We start from the raw sequence: 14915 nt of genomic DNA, 5'->3' as shown, positions 1-14915 counted from the left end.
AGGGGGTGCGTTGTTCCTAAGGGGACGCACACACTCGCAGGGGGCAGAGGCATCAGCCAGGAGGAACGTCCCCAGCCACATACCTAAGCGGGTGGGCGGGGCCCGTGACGGGGCGGGGCCAGGGCCCCGGGGGCGGGGCGACACCGGCCGCGTTAGGTAACTGGCGCCTGCGCAGATGCCGCAGCTGGGAGCCGGGCTGGACTCCAGTGCGGCTCTGGTCCTCCGTGCCGGCGACGCGGGCTCCCGCGCTCCGCTCCGCGCGAGTCTCTTCCGTCGGGTCCGAGGCCCCGCTCCGCCATGAGCCGGTGCGCCGAGGCGGCGGCCGTGGCGGCCACGGTGCCGGGCGCGGGCGTGGGGAACGCGGGGATGCGGCCGCAGATGGTGCCCCGCCAGGCGTCCTTCTTCCCACCGCCCGTGCCCAACCCCTTCGTGCAGCACACGCGCATGGGCGCGGCGAGGCGCATCCAGGTGAGTGTGTGCGTCGGAGAGGGGAGGCGGCCGGGCGGGGGGCGTGGGCCAGAGAGAAGGTGCATCAGGGGAGGGGCGTGGGCCAGAGAGAAGGTGCATCAGGGGAGGGGCGTGGGTCAATGGGCCAGAGAGAAGGTGCATCAGGGGAGGGGCGTGGGCCAGAGAGAAGGTGCATCAGGCGAGGGGCGTGGGTCAATGGGCCAGAGAGAAGGTGCATCAGGGGAGGGGCGTGGGCCAGAGAGAAGGTGCATCAGGGGAGGGGCATGGGTCAATGGGTCAGAGAGAAGGTGCATCAGGGGAGGGGCGTGGGTCAATGGGTCAGAGAGGGGAGGCAGGCCAGGTGAGGGGCGAGGATCTGAGATGAGAGGGTCTGAGGGTGCCATAGGTGTGACAGGGGAGGCATCTGAGGGGGCGTGAGTGTGGGAAGCAAAGGCTCCGAGGGAGAAAGAGCCGTAGATCTGAGAGGAGAGGCTGGTCCAGGGGCCGTGAGTCTGCAAGGGGCGCAGATGTGGGTCCGAGGATGGAGGGACCTGGGGGATGGTCTGGGGGCGGGAGGGGGTGTGAGAAGAGAAGGTGCAGAGCACCTGTGGGTCTGAGAGGAGGTCCTGGCCAGGAGGAGGCAGAGCAGGCCAGTGGCCGAGGACACATTCGTTCATGCTGAGAAGGGGGAATGGATCCTGAGAACTTCCATTGGAGTTGGTGAGAATGTAGCTGGAGGCCAGCCCACACAGCAGAGGGTTTGGGGAAGTTGTTTGTTTGTTTGTTTGTTTGTTTGTTTGTTTGTTTAGGGAAGGAGCGGAGTGAGTCTGGGATGGGAAGAGTGAGTGAGAACGCGGAGAGCCCAGGTCTGGAGTCGGAACAATAAGTAAGACTGAGAAGGTGCAGAGGCATCAAGGGTAGGAAATGGGAATCTAGGAAAAGGGATGATGAGGGTCAGCTTAGGGTGTTTCTTTTTGGTCCCGGATCAGTCTTCTCCCAAACACTTCTCCTGGGTTCGAGGGTGAGGGGTAGCTGGACGTTCTTCCCCTGTCAAAAATGGCCGCCCGCAGAAAGGAAGGGCCTTTCCTGTCCTTTTCTTGTAAAGCGCTGCCTTTCCCACGAACAGTAGCCCTCACTCTGTGGACTTCCTCTTTGGTGAAGTTAGCGATCAGAGAACAAGACAGACTGTGCAAGCTACGTTTGTCCTGTGTGGTCTGTATGGGGGGCGGGGGGGGCGTGAAATGTCTTTGATGTTTTCTTGTCCACATCACATTTCTTTCCTTTGGGTTTGAAGTAGTGTGATTAATGCACGAAGACCATCGTCCTGGGCAGGGGAGGCAGGTTGAGAGCTGGGCTGAGCAGCGTGGGTGGTGGTGAAAGCGATGATAGATGGGTGTCTGGTGAAAGAAGGGTGTGAGAGAGGAAGAGGAAGACCATGTAGTAACACCCTTTGTAAAGAAACGAGACGTTTAACACTTTGATCTTCATGTCTGTCAGTGGGTAGAGGTTCCCACTGTGCCTTAAACATTTAGAAACACTTCTGAGGACAGTGACTGTCACACAAGATTAATTGTAGTCAAATCGGTCCTACTTGAATGAAAGTCTGTCCATCTATTTGGCATCATATTTTTGAAAGAGGATCAGAGTGGCAGACTATAAGGATTTATATTGCACCTGGAGTAAATTATTGTTTTTTTGATAGTGTGGCCTGTTACGGTTGAGGGACTTCCAAATACTAACTACAAGAGCTGAAGTACAATGGACAGATCACTGGTCTTGGTCAGAGAACATCTCAGGCCCTGCCCTCTGTTCGCTCTATGACTCCGGCCAAGTCACTTAACTGCTCTGAACGGCACTTGCCTCATCTATTAAATTGGAATAAAATACATCAGAAGAGGAATAAAATTAAGTGAAGTAATGTGTGAAGAAATCTGGTATTGTTTGCTGATCTTAATATGGATAATTTTGCCATTGGTTGTCTACATTTTTAACGTAGTACTTAAAATGTGCTATTTGTATGGAAAGGAATTGAATATAGTCTGGGTATTTATTTTGAAAACTAAAAGTCCATGTAGATCAGAGATACAAAATAAGTGTCAATGGCTTGAATGGTATGGGTAAAGGTAGATATAATTGAAAAACAATGTTGGCTATATTACCCAGTTTAAAAGATGGATATACTTTCGTTTAAGTATGACTTGATATGACTAATTCAGGCTAAATTTCACTTGAATTCAACTTTAATCTTGAATGAGGATCAGTGTCTTGCTCAAGGACTGTTATCACTTTTGCATCTCATGTCAGGGCTTAGCTTGGCCCCTGGCCTTCTCTTTTTTTACTATTTAAGGATCTGCTACTTAGTGGCATGGAAAAAAGAAGCCTGGCTGTCATTTCTTCCATAGAATATGGGGTGGAAATGAGCATTTAGTAGTAACTGTGGTCATTTACCATATAAAAATATTTGTTAAATGCCGACTATGTGCCAGGCACAATACAATTCTCTGGAGATACAGCAGTGGAAAGAGAAATAAGGACCCTGCCTATCTAACGCTTATATTTCACAGAAAAAAGACTAAACAAGTACAAAAGCATATAACTTCATGTTTTTGTAAGCACAGAGAAGAAGATAACCCTGATAGAGTGTTGAAAGAATGTCTCCCTACAGAGATGAGATATTACCAAATAGAAATATGATGGAGAATCCTCCTAATTTTTTTCAGAATTACTCAAAATTGCTTTACTGTTAAGTACTATTATTTGTTGCAAACATGGAAGAGGCACAGAAAAAAAAAAAGGTTGCTCACTATTTGACAACGTACTCAATTAAAATCCATGTTACCTGCTCATTTTGAATGTTGGTGAATCTTCTAGGAATATTCTGAAACCTCATTACAACTTTTCCTTCAGGGTCTGTGCTATGGGCCTTTCTCCCATTCAGGATTATGTCTTGGTCATTTGCCAGGCTGTCTTTATTTGACCTGCCTTGGAGCCAACCCACTGCTGTCTTTTCTCATCAGAATTACAGTTCTCATTAAAAGGTGCCCTTAAGAGATTGAAAAGGCAAACCATGGGATGGCAGAAAAGATTTTCAATACATATGTCGATCAACAAAAGACTATTCTAAAGAATATATAAAGAACGCCTACAAATGGATATGAATAAGACTAACCACCCAATAAAAATGGCCCAAAGACTTGAACAGGCACTTATTTTAAGAAGTTAAAGGAATGACCAACCAACACCTGAAAAACAGGCTCAGTCTATCAAGGAAGTGTGAGTTAAAACCTCAGTGAGAGCGCATTCTCCACCTGCCAGCATGGCTGCAAGGACTGACAACACCAAGTATTGGTGAGGATGTGAGGCAACAGGAACTTGCATACTTGTTAGTAGACATGCAGAATGGTACAACCACTTGGGAAACCAGTTTGGCAGTTTCTTATAGAGTGAAGCATGCCCTGACCCAGCAGTTTCACTCCCTATGATATGAACATATATGTTCACACAGGGACGTGAACATCAATCCTCATAGTTAAAAACTTATAATACGGCCAAGTGTCCTTGAACAGATGAGTGGATAAATGAACTGTGATCTGTTCACACAATGGAATCATACTCTGCAATTAAAAAGACCGTACTACTTACGCATAGGGATGCATGGTGGATTCTCAAAAATACGAAGTGAATGAAACCAGACATAAAAGTCCATACTGTGTGGACTTGATATCATTTTGATACCATTTATGTGAAAATCTAGGACAGGCAAGACTATACTGAAAGAAAGTCTCAGTAGTTGCCAAGGGCTGGGGAGAGCGTATTAACTGCAACGAGGCACAAGGGACCTTTTTGGGTGACCGGAATGTTCTATATCTTGATCGTGGTGGTGTTTGCATAGCAATATACATTTGAAAAACGCATAATCTATACACTTCAACTAGGTGCATTTTATTTTATGTAAATGATGTCTTAATAAAGTTGATGTTTTAAAGACACTAACAACACCAGATGTTGGCCAGTATGTACAGTGGCTGAAAGGGACATTTTAAAAAGGATACAGCCACTTATTTTTTTTTATCAACTTTGACTTTCAGACTTTCTTCCTTGGAATTGTCCTGCTTCCGGTTCGTGCCTTACTGCTTGGCTTAGTTATATTACTGGCATGGCCATTTGCTGCGATTTCAACAGTGTGCTGTCCTGATAAGCTGACCCATCCAATAACTGGTTGGAGGAGGTAAGAAATAGTTACGTCTAAATATTAAGTAAGTCACCATACAGATGTTCAGTTAGTGATCAATAGTTTTATCTAACTGCTACCTACTCAATTTTCATTACTCGTTTTTGTTCCTCAGATGAGACTGTTCTTAATTGATCATATGCAGGAATTACTGCCCAAGAACAGATGATCTTTTGTTGAAGTTGTTACTTCCTAATATTAAAATATTTTGTTTTCTGAATTATTGCCAAAGAGTGATAGATGCCTGGTTCTCAAAGACCCGGTTAGTGTACCTGACACCATTCGGTGGAAAAATACCCGGCTTCTTTTGTTGTTGTTCTTCCTGAGTTTCCACATGTGCTTTTGTCTCTCTATAATAACTACATACTTCAGCAAGTGATGTAATTAAGTGGGTAAATTATAGTATATTAACTCATTACTTTAGTGATCATTATTATTATTTTAATCCTCACCCGAGGATATTTTCCCTTTGATTTTTAGGGAGAGTGGAAGAGAGAGGGAAAGACAGAGAGAAATATCAATGTGAGAGAGACACACCTCGATGGGTTGCCTCCTGCCCTGGCCAGGGCCTAGGCCGGGGAGGAGCCTGCATCTGAGGTATGTGCCCTTGACTGAAATTGAACCTGGGACCCTTTGGTCTGCAGGCTGATGCTCTATCCACTGAGCCAAACCAGCTAAGGCTTTAGTGATTATTATTAACAACAATTTAATTATTAATCAGTATAGCCAAGTTTTATTAAACATTAGCATTGAGGCCACTGGAACTGCTTTTCAAGCAGTATGTAATTAGCCTGGTGCTAGAGAATAGACTAATGATAAACTGAAGTTACTAGGAAAAGTCCATTCCCATGGGGCAGAACCCACTTGTTGCCATACGTACGTATGTTCTGAAAGCGAAGGCCCTTCACGTGAACTCCTGGGATTTCATAGAAATCCATAGGTGAGCTTTAGGGCACTCTTCAACTTTCTGAAATTGTGCACATTTTTTTGTACACAAAGGTCCATTCCTTTTATCTCAACCTCAAATGAGAATATGTACCCCCAAATTTTGAGAAACACTGTTTTAGAAGCTTTTTAGGAAATATGCAATTTGCTGTTCAATTCATGTCCGAGTGAACAAATGTCAACATGAAACACATGGAAGCTGGTTTGAACTGGAACTAAATCCACGGCCCGCAATGCCCCGGGGAGAAATTATACCACCTCCATCCTTGCCAATCAGACTCCTTTGTTTTATAACTCAAGGTTGTCTGTCCCTAAAAACATACTGTAAGTGACATTTTTCATCACCCACTGATTCCTTTCACTTATTTCCTTGGTTGCTATGATTAGTGGCTTGTAGAAACCTATGATAAGGAAAAGAACAGTCTAAAAGGTCAGGAAACAGATAAAATAATGGTTGGAAAAGGAAGTCCTATTTTCTTCAATGAAACCTCCTGTCAAACAGGTAACATTGGAATTATTATGCAACACTAGACTTTTAGCCATTAAAAAAATATCTTACCTAGAAGTCTTTCGTGACTTTGAATATGGGGTACTTTGGAATGTGGTTGTCAGAAGCTGTATCACTATAAATCGGAAATAGGACTTGTGGGAACCCCGTGAAAGAGGGCGCTTTTTATCACTACATCAATAGAGATCTTAACTCGCAACGAAAGGGCAAGCAGGAGAGAGACGGTCATTTCTCCGTGCCTCTGGGAAAGTACTCTGGCTTTCTGTGTCTCACTTCTCCTTGCTGTGAAGTCAAAGTCAGACCAACTTCCGCAGTAGCTAGTTGCTTCAGAGTTCCTCTCTATCACATTAAGATTGTTGAGAAAATTAGGTAGGAAGCCCACTTTCTAAAACGCTCATCCGTTGTCTTATGGGAGGATATACGTAGTATTGTATTTTCGTGCAAAGCTCTATGTGTGTTTACAGACCGAGATGTCCGTCCGTGTTTCCATTTCTAGGGGTTTATGTTTTGGTTTCTCGACTCATTTGAGTCTATCAAGGACAGGGGCTGGGCCTTCCTTGTCTTGTGTGTCCAGCACAGTTCCTGGCACAATTGGATGATTTGTTAATCTTGAATGACCCATCCTTTGGAAAACGTTAGCAATTAGAATTCCAGAATTGTCTAAGTGAGTGACAATGAGGTGGTGAATTTTCTTAAGATTCTTGATGATGTCTTAGAAGGCTGACTTTTTAAAAAGTATTCCTAAAATAACGCTGAGGACAGTTTCAGCATGAGAATTCTAAAAGTGTTTGGGGAGATAGTGGCGTCTTTGTTACTCACGTGGAGATTCCCAGGGTGCTTGCCTGGAAGGGCAATACTGATTTGAATTTCTCAGAGGGATGTGTGTTGAAAACTCACTCTATTCACTTTAGAGTCACAATAAAGAATAGAGCCACTTACTAGCCATATGTCCTTGGGGAAAAATTACTTCTCTGCACCTCAGTTTTCCCATCTGTAAAATGGGGATAATAATAAGTGACATCGGGCCCTAACCGGTTTGGCTCAGTGGATAGAGCGTCAGCCTGCGGACTGAAGGGTCCCGGATTCGATTCCAGTCAAGGGCATGTACCCTGGTTGCGGGCACATCCCCAGTAGGGAGTGTGCAGGAGGCAGATGTTTCTCTCTCATCGATGTTTCTGGCTCTCTATCCCTCTCCCTTCCTCTCTGTAAAAAATCAATAAAATATATTTTAAAAAAATAATAAGTGACACCGGTTGTATAAAATCGGGCCGAGGATTAAAGGAATTAATATAGGTAGAGGATTTCGAATAGTTCCTGGCAGAAAGCCTTGTTCCAGGGAAGTGTTAGTTATTCTTCTTAACTTGTATTTTAAAATGAAGTGTTCCGATCTGTTTGGGGTTCCACGTGGTGTTTTGGAGTAAAAGCCCAGCGTTAGCTGCAGTGAGCAAAGCTAATCCTGTCTTTTCCGTGTGTGTTTTCACAGGAAGGTTACTCAGCCAGTGCTGAGGTTTCTGGGCCGGGCCATGTTCTTTTCCATGGGCTTCTCAGTGACCGTGAAAGGGAAGATCGCAAGCCCCGTGGACGCCCCGATTTTTGTGGTGGCCCCTCACTCCACGTTCTTCGATGGGATTGCCTGCGTCGCCGCTGGCTTACCTTCCATGGTTTCTCGAAATGAGAATGTGCAGGTGCCTCTGATTGGCAGTAAGTACTTGTAAGGTAACATGGATCAAATGTTTTCACGTTCGTGCATTGTAAAAATCGTATTTAGTTTACTGGCAGGTTTTTAAGACACTTGAAAACGATGAAATATCTCAAACATATTTCCTTCCTTTTAATGAGGTGCTATATCGAAAGAATGACTTTATGAAAAAAGATTAGACTTCCCTATATACGAACCCTTATAATTCTTTTAAAATCTTACTTTTAGCACTATGCCATCATCTCTTTCTGTTCTTATATATCAGAAGCCAGTTTTTCAAATACCAAACATGCTTGATTCTTTTTGAGAGAGAATTTAACCACAGAATTTGTGGAAACACCTGATGGATGCATGCTACTTCATGAATTTCTCTTCAGGAATCAGGCTGATGAACACACTAAAAGTTTTGTCCTAACTCTGCTTTTTTCATTTCCCCCAAATCTCCATGAGGGACCAATGTGTAAATCTCTGAAAATTATGATGTGGAACAATAAGTACTTCCTTCCATAAAAAGACAATGAAGCAAGTGGAATGTTTTTCCTACCAGATGCTTGGGTTCCTCCCTAGGGTAATAGTCTCCAAGTAACTGCTCCCTGTGGTCCCAAGGTCATTGCAAGCATCAAATGATGAGAGAGCGAGTGTGAAAGTTGCCCGATGTTGCCTTGGTACTGTGCAGAAATAATAGTTACCCATTCAGCTAAGAACGACACTCTTTTTCAGAGTAACTCCTTGCTTTGCGTACCGGGTATTTTCCTGAAAAATTGCATGGCAATGGATTTTTGGTAAATTGAGATTTATGTTGCATGTGGTAGGAAGGGATGCATTTAAAAGATTGTTGTGCTAAAAAAAAAAAAAAGAAAAAAGAAAAGAAAAAAAATAATATGTTGTGCTGACAATTTTAGTAAAATGAATAGTAATTGCTTTGGATTCCTGTGTACTATGAATTCACATGCTCAGTTTTCAGGATGTCCCTAAAATAAAATCAGATAATCTTGACATTTCAAAAGTTTAATGTCAACTGAGGAAGAAGACCTATAGGGAACAGATTGCATTTACTGTTTTTCATATTCCTACTGCTGATGTCTGTGAAGTCAATGAAATATTTTTAGCTAGAAATATCCACCTCTCCTTTTAGATCCGGAAGCTAAGTTCTAATAAACGTTGAATTAGAGGGTGTGTATTTGCTTTCATTTTAATTTCCATACAGTTTGTTTAATGATTTACCCAGTGTTATCACGTTGGTGGCGTTAGCCAAAAAAAAAAAGGCTTGGTTGTAAATTTTGTTTGTTTTAAAGGACTGTTACGGGCTCTGCAGCCAGTGTTGGTATCCCGCGTAGACCCAGATTCCCGAAAAAACACAATAAATGAAATCATAAGGCGAGCGACGTCAGGAGGGGAATGGCCCCAGGTAAAACACAGGAGGTGTTGACGTGAATGCATTGAGAATTGAGTGTAAGAAGTCCTCTTTCCTATGGGCTATTCATGGAATTAAATGTATCATCCTTCTTTTATTCTCCGAACTCTTTGAATCAAGTTTTACTTGGTGTTATAAAAAGTAACTCCCTACCTCTGAATTTATTTTCCTTTGCAAAGATGAGGTGCTAATGCTCTGTTGTACTCAACAGTGTGGAGGGTTTATACTAAAAATGTAATTAAGATCTTGAATCTTATCTGAAGTATTTTGGGATAGAGCTTTTCAGTTCAGGGGGGCATGTCAGAATCTCCTGTAGAAGCTTTTCACACTTGACCATCTCATCACCCCCTTCCACTGGAATGAATGCTTTTGAAGGTGAGGGAGGGGCAGCACTGATGGGATAAAGAGAGCCCCATGGGTGATGCCGGTAAGTATTTCTCTACCTTTGCCCAGGTGAAAGCAGGTGATCGTTAGCAGAACTAATGGCTCTGCAGTGATCTGGCCATCCCTTATGATGTGTAGATGTTAGAGTACCCAGAAGAGTGTGGCCCACTGGGAGGCTGTAGAAACCAAGGCATGTGAGGAATCTATATATATAAAAGCCTAAACGACTGTTATGACCGAACGACCGGTTGACTAGTCGCTATGATGCACACTGACCACCAGAGGGTAGACGCTCAGCGCAGGAGCTGCCCCCTGGTGGCCAGTGCTCTCCCACAGCCAACCTCCTGCGGCAGACCAACCTCCCATGGTCCCTCCACCCTGATCGGCTGGCCTCGCTCTCCCCAATAGGGACTGGGCAAGACGGCCCCGATTGGCCCCGATTGCTGGCCAGGCTGTGGGACCCCACCGGTGCACGAATTCATGCACTGAGCCTCTAGTGGTTTAATAAAAGTGAATGGGGAGAAGTGGCATTTGGAATAAGGGTTCCATTTTTCCTCTTTGGATCCAAAGAATAGATCTAGGACTGGTAGGTGCAAGTTAACACATAGGTAGATTTCCACTCATTTTGCTCAACTCGAGGAACTTACTGTCCAGAGGTAGAATCATCTGAAACCACGTGCGGGGGATATTATAGAAAGAGTTCAAGCATTGGAAATGCTAGTTGACTTTTAATGCCCCCTCCAGCTCTGAGACTTCGTGATTCATTGTTAACAGGGTAGCTAGAGAATGTCCGCTGAACGAATCACGGTTGCTATTGGGTCCCACTGTTATAGGAAACCAGTTTCTTTTTAAATTGGAGGATGGAATGGCACCTACTCATAATTTTAATTTTACAAATCACCTTTTATAGTGGCGATGTAGCCTAATGATGTTTCTCTCTCTAATTACTATAAAATACTCATTACTAGCTGCTGGGGGAGCAGGAATTTTCTGTGTTGTTTTATGTACTTGGCGATTTATTCCTTGCTCAATTCTAAACGCTTCAGAAAATCAGTGAATGGGAAACTGACTCTACTGTGTGTCTTTCACACGGAAAACATAAGGAAGTATGCTCACAGCTAAAATCACTTCCTCAGAAAGATACGAAGTTGTGTCAACAAATTCAAGTAAGGACAAAGCATATTGTAAACAGCTCGCTCCTCCTTTTCCCTCTGGGCCTTTTGCTGCCAGTGATATCATTTAATGGGAGAACTGAAACAAAGAAGTAGGAAGTGAGGTGGTTGAGGATGTAGAGCAGCTGCAGAAAGAATGTAATATTGCCTACATGTGCCTTTGACCACGACTTCGTCTACGTCATCTTCTAAATCTGTTCGGATCCTACGTATCATCAAGAAACATTTGCTAAGTGTATAGTCTATTCAAAGCTTTATCTATTTTCTAATTACCTTACTGGTCAGACTACCCTTCTTGTAGAGGAAAACCAAATGCCTGTCATCTGATTCTGCCTTTCATTAGAATCAAGGGTTAGCCTTGGATTTCGTCTATGTTTTGTAAGAATTGGCAGCTATCTGTGAAGTAATGAGAAAGTGAATAATGAGCTAATCGATTAATTAGACTGAAATATTAAATCTATTCCTTTTCTTCCAAGATACTAGTTTTCCCAGAAGGTACTTGTACTAATCGCTCCTGTTTGATTACTTTTAAACCAGGTGAGATCAATTAAATTATGTATTGTGACAAAGTAGTATGGACGATTTCTCAAATGATTTGATAGTAATGCACAACATAACTCGTTGGTTTGCTCTGAGCGTTGCTTCTTTTCTGACAAAAATTTCTTAATGTTATGAAGCCACAGAATGCACTTCTTTACTTTCTCTTTTGGTATCATAACCACTTCTTCCTTGGAGAGAAAGAGAGAGAGAATGTGTGCGTGTGTGTGTGTGTGTGTGTGTGTGTGTGTGTGTGTGTGTGTGTGTGTTTGAGCAGAACCTACTGGCGGATTTTCCTTTTTCTCCAAGGACTCGGTCACAGGCACCCAGGGTCCTGTGTCATCAAGTGGAAACCTATTTCGATGATCATTATCACGCCTTCTAAGTCTTGTTTAATTTTTTAATACTATCAAGCCATGAGTTTCATAGCAATGTGTAATTTTACAGCACTTGGTAATACTTTAAAATGTTTCTGTATTGGCTGCCAGAATGCTCACAGCCCAAGTTAAAACCCACTTTTGTCAACTGTGGTGGTTCTGGCTTCAAGCATTTGGTTTCATCTAGATTTTCTTATTTCCTCTTTGTCTTGATTTTTGCCATGACTTTGAAAAAGAAAATCCTGCCGAGTAATAGGTATTTGGAAAATGAAAGCCAATGGGGATGTAAGTAAGTGAATATTTTAAGTGACGGACCCAACATTTAATATTTTGCTTACATAATTCTGCATTTTCAATATCTCGCGTTCTGGTAAACACGAGGGATTTACCAGCATTTAGCAAATAGTTTCTTACGTGTGCTCTTAAAGCAGTCAGTTTCTGTGTGTCATTTCTTACTAATCCTTTTCTCTGTTGTGAAACCTGTATCACACAAAGCCCATATAATGAGATTCCATCCTGCTCATAGGCGCCTTCATCCCAGGAGTGCCCGTGCAGCCCATCCTCCTCCGATACCCCAACAAGCTGGTAAGCATCCTGTTTCCCTGTGCGGAGACTTTCAGACATCCCCAACAGCACAGATGCCCCGGGGCCCTCATCATTTGAATGAAGGTCTGGAGAGAGGAGTGGTGGGAGCAGAGGGGGAGTCTCATTCCCCCCCCCCCTTTTTTTAATGTATTTTATTGATTTTAGAGAGGAAGGGAGAGGGAGAGAGAGATAGAAACATCAATGATGAGAATCATTGATTGGCTGCCTCCTGCATACCCCCTACTGAGGATCGAGCCCACAACCCAGGCATGTGCCCTTGACCGGAATCGAACCTGGGACCCTTCAGTCCGCAGGCTGACGCTCTATCCACTGAGCCAAACCGGCTAGATCTCCCCTTGGTTTTTAAACGTTGGCCAGACAGGCCTGTATCTGCTGATGCCCGTACTGCATTCTGTTTTTGCTACGACTGAGCCACAGGAGGACACCTCCTTGGCTTCTGCTCTGTTGTCACCGTGATGGTACAGTGAGCCCGCAGGTGCAGGGTCTCCTTAGGAAACTCGCCCCCATTTGTGCTTTCCATGAAGCCGAGAAGGAAATTCTCCAGAGTCACTGGCCGTTGCTGGTGGACTGCTGGTGGACGAGGATTGAAGAGGCAGGGTAAGGGTGGGAAAGGCTTGGCGTTCAGTTACTGGCTCAGTGCTTATTGTCGGTGTGACTCCTGGCAAGTAGCTTCAATCAGAAGATATTTTAAAAGGACCTAAAATCCTCCAGAAATTCCCAGTTGGCTCAGGAAAGGGACCAGGCTTGCAAGGGAGGGCAGTTGGAGGTGATCAACCCTGCAGGAGAGGGCAGTTAGGGGTGACCAGGCCGGCAGAGGAGGGAAGTTGGGGGCAAATAGGCTGGCAGGGGAGCAGTTAAGCATCAACCAGGCTGGCAGCGGAGTGGTTAGGGGGTGATCAGGCTGGCAGGCAGAAGCGGTTAGGGGCAATCGGGCTGGCAGGCAGGCAAGCAGTTGGGAGCCAGTAGTCCTGGATTGTGAGAGGGATGTCCGACTGCCCGTTTAGGTCCGATCCCTGTGGGATCGGGCCTAAACGGGCAGTCGGACATCCCTCCAGGGGTCCCAGATTGGAGAGGGTACAGGCTGGGCTGAGGGACAACCCCCCTCCGTGCACGAATTTCATGCACCAGGCTTCTAGTATACGTACGTACGTGTGTGTATATATATATATATATATATATATATATATATATATATATATATGATTTTAGAGAGGAAGGCAGAGGGAAAGAGAGAGAGAAACATCAGTGATGACCAAGAATCATTGATTGGCTGCCTCCTGCACGCCCCCTACTGGGGATCGAGCCCACAGCCCGGGCATATGCCCTTGACCGGAATCGGACCCGGGACCCTTCAGTCCACAGGCCGACGCTCTATCCACTGAGCCACACCGGCTAGAGCACTTTGCATTTCTTTAAACTTTTCTCCCAGATTACCCTCTCGCTCTCTTTAGGAAAACTGATGTTTTTTTGGGGTTTTGTAAGCAAATTCATTGCCCAGATATGTTCCTATTCAGGAAAATAGCTAAGCATGCACGGTAGATTTTTTTAAAAGTCAGAGCAACTTCATTCCATAAAAAGGTGGTTACATAAGGGAGACGGATCTTGGCTATGTAGATATATAATCCAAGAACACATCACTCAGTCCACTGTTGTTTAACAGTAATAACGTGCTGGTTCTATTTTTCCAACTTGATGCTTTTCATTTAGAAAGCCCATGCCTACCAGTATGGAAATGAGGTTTCTGTTTCCTTTAGTATTCTCTGAACTAACAGCTTCAATACTCTTGTTATTGTAGGACACGGTGACGTGGACATGGCAAGGATATACGTTGTAAGTCGCTCATCTCTATTATTTACATACATTTCATTCTAGTGAAGAAAAAGGAAGATCTTTTTTTTTTTTAAAAAAAAAAGACTTGTTGTTGTGAAAGTAAAGATTTCTCATCAGATCCTTAAATCTTGTAGCTGACACGTCTCCGTAGAGAGCACCCCTCTCTTGCCCATTAACCCCGTGGTGGCCCGCATGTACAGAATCCCTGCCTTGTCATGTTCTAATGGGCCTTCAGGGCTTACCCACCACCTCTTGGCAACATCCCAGCGACCTAGTGTGCACCCTATGTAGCTTTAATTCTGCGGTTTCCTTTCCATTGCCGATTCAGCGCTATCTAACGTCTTTATTGTTATTTTACTATATATATTTTGGCGTAAGCAGTCCAGAGTAATGCCATCCTGTGGCCTAAAGTGTGAGTTGAGAAAAGAGCTAGCCAAGCTTGCAGTTCCGTTCTGGATGTGAGAAGCGTAGGGCTCAGCAGTTTCTAAAAACCCTTCAGAGAGGAGAGGAATGCAGTTTCACTCTTAAGCCGAAGTGAAACAGGCCTTTAAATAGGGCGGAACCTGTAGAGGCTCCATCCTCGGCCTGTTGATGTTTCGGTGAGAAACGTGTAAAACCCCTGGGTTGGAGGGCTTTGCCGGGGGTTTTCCCGGTCATGCCTCTGATACTGTTATGCACAGAATTCAAGTACCATTGTTGGTGGACAGGTGGCAACCCCTTGGAAATACTGAAAAGGAAATCATTTGCTTCCCAAGTATCCTGTGG

General features: G+C 44.3%; 1 protein-coding gene across 3 annotated transcripts in view; it reads left to right on the top strand.

Annotated features, from left to right (window-relative positions):
- The first annotated feature begins 201 nt into the window (after positions 1 to 201).
- LPCAT2 (lysophosphatidylcholine acyltransferase 2) overlaps positions 202 to 14915 on the top strand; it is a 55619-nt gene continuing 40905 nt past the window's right edge. Inside the window, exons 1-7 of one of the 3 annotated variants that reach the window (XM_079800033.1) lie at positions 202 to 468; positions 4536 to 4675; positions 7615 to 7832; positions 9126 to 9238; positions 11277 to 11337; positions 12241 to 12299; positions 14116 to 14150. In XM_079800033.1, coding sequence (XP_079656159.1) covers positions 298 to 468; positions 4536 to 4675; positions 7615 to 7832; positions 9126 to 9238; positions 11277 to 11337; positions 12241 to 12299; positions 14116 to 14150 — 797 coding nt within the window. In that variant the 5' untranslated portion in view covers positions 202 to 297. The other 2 variants (XM_079800034.1, XM_079800035.1) reach the window with 2 other exon arrangements.

Source organism: Cnephaeus nilssonii (genome assembly GCF_951640355.1).
Source record: "Cnephaeus nilssonii genome assembly, chromosome: 20".
Taxonomy (NCBI): domain Eukaryota; kingdom Metazoa; phylum Chordata; class Mammalia; order Chiroptera; family Vespertilionidae; genus Cnephaeus; species Cnephaeus nilssonii.
Note: the sequence above shows the minus strand (reverse complement) of the source record. Positions and strands in the feature narration are given on the sequence as shown.